A 5,164-nucleotide genomic window follows, 5' to 3' on the forward strand; every position below is an offset into this window, starting at 1 on the left:
TAACAATACGTTGAATCTTTGTGGAAGCGGAAAGGGGCTGCGGAATGCGCATGCTGCTTCGCGAAGTTAACGAGTAGCCACCAGCTGTGAGTGTGAAGTAACGCGACACCAGCGGACCAGCAGAGGACTGCAGATAACGGTTCCTCTTCATCGATCGTGATGAAACAGAAGGCAATGGGAGCACGTCACACACCTTGGCCGGAAACCAGGAGAAGTGTCTGTTGCTACATGCCTTGCTAGGCGGCGTGAGGCTTTACAATTACATATAGAGCCTCTTTTTTTGGGGTCAAATTTACATATAGAGCCTTTGTTCTTCTCCGAAGCAAAGCAAAGCGCACGTACGTGTCGTTTCGTCTGCTGTCGTGTCGAGGAGTCCCTAAGAAGCATCAATTCCTTCTCCTCTCGAAAAAGGGAATCGCTCCATCACCCACCTTTGCTTTCAGAAAGAGCGAGCTATGCAGCGCCAGCAGTATATACCATCGTACGCAGCTGCAATCCTCTGAACTGTTTCGAGTTTTGACCAACCGTACGTACGTAGTGGAGTACCCAAAAACAACAGCAAGCAGGCAGGCAGCAACTAGATCGAAGAGGATCGAGGTAATTACAGCAATCAATCAAGGTGAAGGTGGCAAGAAACTGGCAATGCATAGCTCATAGCTAGCTAAGCCGATTCGCCGGTGCTTGCCTGGCTGCCTGGGGTGCCGGGCAAGGCAACCGTCCGCATCTGCCTGCCGCCTGCCTTGGCACCGCCGCGGCTCCACCCAAAAGCCGGCCCCGCCGGGGGGGTGCAGGCAGGGTGGGTGCTCTCACGCACGCGCACGTGGCCGCACGTGCCCGGAGTCGTGAGCCGCACTGTTCTGCTCGCCTCACTCGCCGGCGACCAAGGCAAGAAGAGGTAGTAGAGGGGTAGCAGCTACCTGCATGCACGGGCGGGGCCAGCACGTTACCACCCCAGCAAAAGCCCACGGCAACTGCTTTACCTCTGATCAATTAATTCCGCAATCCATTGCTGACATTCTAAAAAAAAAGCCCACGGCAACGCTCGCCACCCCGGCCGGCCACGGCGCATGCATGCATGTGAGCTCCGGGTCGACTCGACTCGACTCGACACCCCCCACTACGCTCGCCCGGTCCGCACGCCCCTCCGGCTTAATTAACTCGCAACGAATCTGTGCTCCTTGATCCCTCCACTCCATCCATCTCGCTCTCATCAGTTTCGCTGACGATCTGTATATTGTATGTCGAGGCTAGAGGAGAGGGAGGACGCCGTGGCATTGACCGCACAAGCTGCCAGCGCGTACCACGTCAGTACGTACGTACGTGCAGGAGATGCGCGCGTGAGCCCGGCTTTGATCCCTGCAATCCTGTCTGTCCTCCAATGTACTACCAGTACAAGCCGAGGAGCTAGCAGACAGGAGCATTGTGCAATGCCTGCCGGCGGTTTGCTAGCAAAATCGCCGCGCACCGTCGTCGCTGCCGGTGGCCGAGGCGCAGGCGGCAGCCGTTGGTGCTACCGAGGCCCGGGGGTACACTCATGCTCCGGCGCCAGGGGCATATTCAGGGGGTGGTAAATTTCTGTCAACTCGTATTGACGCGGCAGTAGCGTAATCACATCACCCGATGGCCGATGGCATATAAGTAGAATTGTCCGTTCCATCTGGATCACCAACGCCTGACTGCGTGCCTGGGATCACGAGGACGCCCTGACCGACGCAGATATTGTACTAGCACTCCGCGCCGCGCCCCCGTCAGGATTTCAGAGGCTCTCTCCGTCCCGCTCGTAGCAGCTCGAGTATTCTACTCTATCTAATATCTATCTCGGGCTTCTCTATTGCCACCCCCATGTGAGCCACGGAGCGCCTCCGCGCGTCGCCGGGCGCCCTGCCGCCCCGATCTCGCCGTTTTATTATATGCCCCTCCACTTGTCGCCGGCTGGTGGTGCTGAGCGGTGAGCGCCTGCATGCCCTCGAGCTTCCACTGCCGGCCAATTTTACCCTCTCCAACGGAGCTGCACTTATTGTTCATTGTCCATATGCGTACGGGGCCGGTAAAACGCACGCCGTAACTCGACGTTGTCCAGGGCCGGCCGGTGGTGACCGTGCTCTATAACTATAAGCATGCTACTACGGACAAACGAGCGCATACGCCAGTGTGGCTGGCGTACGGTGTTCCTGGCGTTGTGCTGCACTCCTGACTTCCGACGACAGTCAGTGTTAGTTACGGCGAGGTAAAACGAAGCTTCAGTAGGCCACTTGGCAATGGCAAATCCAGGCAAGCAGGTTGCTTGCAGCGATGGGGGGGGGTCTGAATTTGCTTATCCACGGAAAGGTGGTGCCCCGCGCGAGGTGCAGCCTGCAGCAGCGCAATGATGAACCCACCACCAGGCAAGCCAGGACCAAAGGAGGACGGTCTGATTGGATCCAACGACTGAGAGGGCATCTTTTTTTCACGCGAGATTTTTCTAACCTAATCATCACGTGCGAGCTCCGACGGACGGACGAACGGACGGAGTGATGGTGGGTGGGCAATGGCACTCTCGCCTCCTCCTCCTTGTGGTAACTTTGCTCGAGTTCGGTTGCGCACACAACATCCGTGACATGCATGAGTGCACGCATGGCTGCTGCAATGGAGTAGTGCATGCCACAATGGGAGCTGTCTCGAAAATTTGGCCAAAAAGCTTGTTTTCATATTCTAGATAGGTCCAGAGAAAGAAGCAAAAGTCGAAATGAAAAGTATTGTGGTATTACAAAATGCTAGTAGTATGAAATGGAAAAATTCAACTCCCTAGGATTAGTTTCTGAGGGGTAATTAGGGGTGAACTCATCAAGCGGGAAACTTGGGAGGATCGTAAACTAATCGGACACGAGAATTTCGAGCTGAACAAAAAAAAGCACACGGGCTAACAAAACGGTGGAGAGAAATCTGGGAAAATAACTCCTAAGCAAACATTTGCAGTTCTTCCGATATTTCCGGCCGGTTCTTGGGGTTTTAGCTGCTTTTTTCATTATTCCTGGGCTAAACTGATCAGTTCTAACTGACTGACGACTCGTCTAGATGAGCTGCTGCCGGTAGTCCGTCGTCCCTAGGCGGTGGTGGATCAAGAAGTCGTCGCCTCCGCCGATGATGGGCGGCGCCGCCGGCCCGTCGAACAGCAGGTGGCTCTCCATGTGCATTATCCTCCCGACGCCGCCGGGGACCACGTGCTGCTGCAGGTGCTGCGACGGCTGGTGGTGCATCTCCCTCTGCCGGCGGAGCTCCAGCACCTTGCGGTGGGAGTTGGAGTGCCTCGACGTCACGAACGTCGGGCTCGCGGCGGGGCGGTACTCCGGCACCAGCCGGCCCGACTTGTACCGCACCCCGCACGCGTTGCACAGCGTCTTGGGGCCCAAGGGCCCCGTCCTCCACTGCGGCGTCTTGTCCGTCTCGCAGTGCAGGCACCGCCGACCTTCGTTGGCGGCCGCCGTGACGCCCGAGGGCGCTGTGGGCGAGCTCACGGTCACTGGCTGAGCCTGCGGCGGCACCTCCTTCTTCTTGGCCGGCTTGGAAGGCTTCTTGACGTGGAACGCCTGAGCCGAGACGCCAGACTCCGCCGGCGAGATGGCCATGGACGCCGGGGACGGCGGAGAGGCCGGAGCCGGCGGGAGAACGAGCAGGCGGGACGACCAGTTGCCTGGTGCGACGCGGGAGCGCTTGCTACGGGCCTTGGCGGGGACGGGGCCCTCCGGCAGGAACACGCCAGGCTGCGCCGTTGCACTGGCACTGGCACTGGCAGCAGCGGTGGTCGCTGGAGCAGGTGGCCCGTTCGCCGTGGGAAAGCCGCCGGACGGGATGCCGGAGATGAGCTGCAGCTTGTGCAGGTCCTCGGTGGCGAAGCTCTCCTCGCCCTCGCCCATGTAGTTGGACAGCCATTCCAGCTCCGCCAGTTGATCGTACTGCGCACAATTCACATCAAGTTTAGCAACATCAACAGCTCATGCATGCATGTTCATTTCGAGAAGGAACGCTATAATTCAGCTAAAATCTTGGAAAGCCACTCGAGTTCTTGGGCGCATATGGAAGCGTCCAGCTAGCGCTGAACGGGAAAGCTGCTTGCTATTTTTGGTGCTGCGCGGTGCCATTTACGCGTGGCAGCTGTTTGCCATTTCGGTTACTCTCTCTGCGAGGAAAAAAAACTGCATTTATGCGTAATTGTGGAGGATATTTCTGGAGCGGTTTAATTGCAGAATATATATCTACTTGTAAAATCGTCTTAAATACTATCCGTGCGTGTAGGCATTTTCCGTGGAATTCCCTCGTGTAAATGAAACGAATTGAGTTAAGGACGGAAAAAACGTAAAGTCGCTCACTTAATTAGCGGAGAAGAATTGAGACGAACAATTGATTGATGATGCGAAAAAAAGGAGCGGAAGGACGGAGAATCTACCGGCTCGCAGAGGCCGCCGGAGAAGTCGCCGTCGGCGAGGCCGGAGAAGGAGTTGCTGCAGCTGTCGAGGGCCGTGACGGTAGACGAGTCGGCCGACGCGTTCCCGAACCCTGCGGCCTCCTGCTTGACGACGGCGGTGGCGGCGGGCAGGAAGGGCGGCGCCTCCTCGTCCTCCTCGTCGTCGTCGCACGGCAGCGCGAGGAGGTCGTCGACGACGAAGAGGTCGGGGCCCTTCTTGTTGTCGCGGCCGTAGTAGCCGTGCGCGTCGCAGTCGGGCGCCGTCGCCGTCGCCTCCATGGCCGCCGCACAACGCGCGGGGGAGAGCGGTGGACGCAACAAACGATTCTATCTGCCTGCGTTACTCGGCGCTTTTTTTGTTTCGTTTTGTACGCGTGCTGCGCGAGGGAAGAGGGAGCGCAGATAACGCAAGGGACGGGGCGAGAGGAGTGCTGGTAGCGGTAGCAGTAGGGTTTAATTGGCGTGGAGATGCAGTAGGAGGAGGAGGAGGGGAGGTCAGCTCAAGGGAACGATTCTTAAGGAGTAAATAAAGCGGGGAGCTGCGAGAGCCACTGACTCACTGAGGCACCGCCGAGGCCCCACCCTCCGGCCCCGACCCCGGCCTAGCGACTAGTGAAAGCCACAGCCGGTTATTATTTATCTCACCAGTAAAACTTCTTATCCGATTCGAGAGTTACTTACTTATAGAGGCTGCTTGGTTACACGGACTTATCAGGGACTTAG

General features: G+C 57.5%; 1 protein-coding gene across 1 annotated transcript; it reads right to left on the reverse strand.

Annotated features, from left to right (window-relative positions):
• Positions 1-2,723: 2,723 nt before the first annotated feature.
• LOC123444389 (GATA transcription factor 12-like) lies at positions 2,724-4,942 on the reverse strand. The gene is made up of 2 exons (XM_045121083.1): positions 4,424-4,942; positions 2,724-3,932 (listed from the first exon to the last, which is right to left on the reverse strand). Exons 1-2 carry the CDS (start codon positions 4,718-4,720, stop codon positions 3,051-3,053), a joined length of 1,179 nt encoding a protein of 392 aa, XP_044977018.1. The 5' UTR covers positions 4,721-4,942; the 3' UTR covers positions 2,724-3,050.
• Between the last annotated feature and the right edge of the window lie 222 nt (positions 4,943-5,164).

The sequence above is a fragment of the Hordeum vulgare genome, chromosome 3H, assembly GCF_904849725.1.
Source record: "Hordeum vulgare subsp. vulgare chromosome 3H, MorexV3_pseudomolecules_assembly, whole genome shotgun sequence".
Lineage (NCBI taxonomy): Eukaryota > Viridiplantae > Streptophyta > Magnoliopsida > Poales > Poaceae > Hordeum > Hordeum vulgare.

Excerpts from the sequence above, each read along its gene's own strand:
- LOC123444389 (XM_045121083.1), bottom strand. The coding sequence starts at position 4,720 with ATGGAGGCGACGGCGACGGCGCCCGACTGCGACGCGCACGGCTACTAC. Across the intron at positions 3,933-4,423 it reads CCGGCGGCCTCTGCGAGCCG|TACGATCAACTGGCGGAGCT; the intron begins GTAGATTCTCCG and ends AATTGTGCGCAG.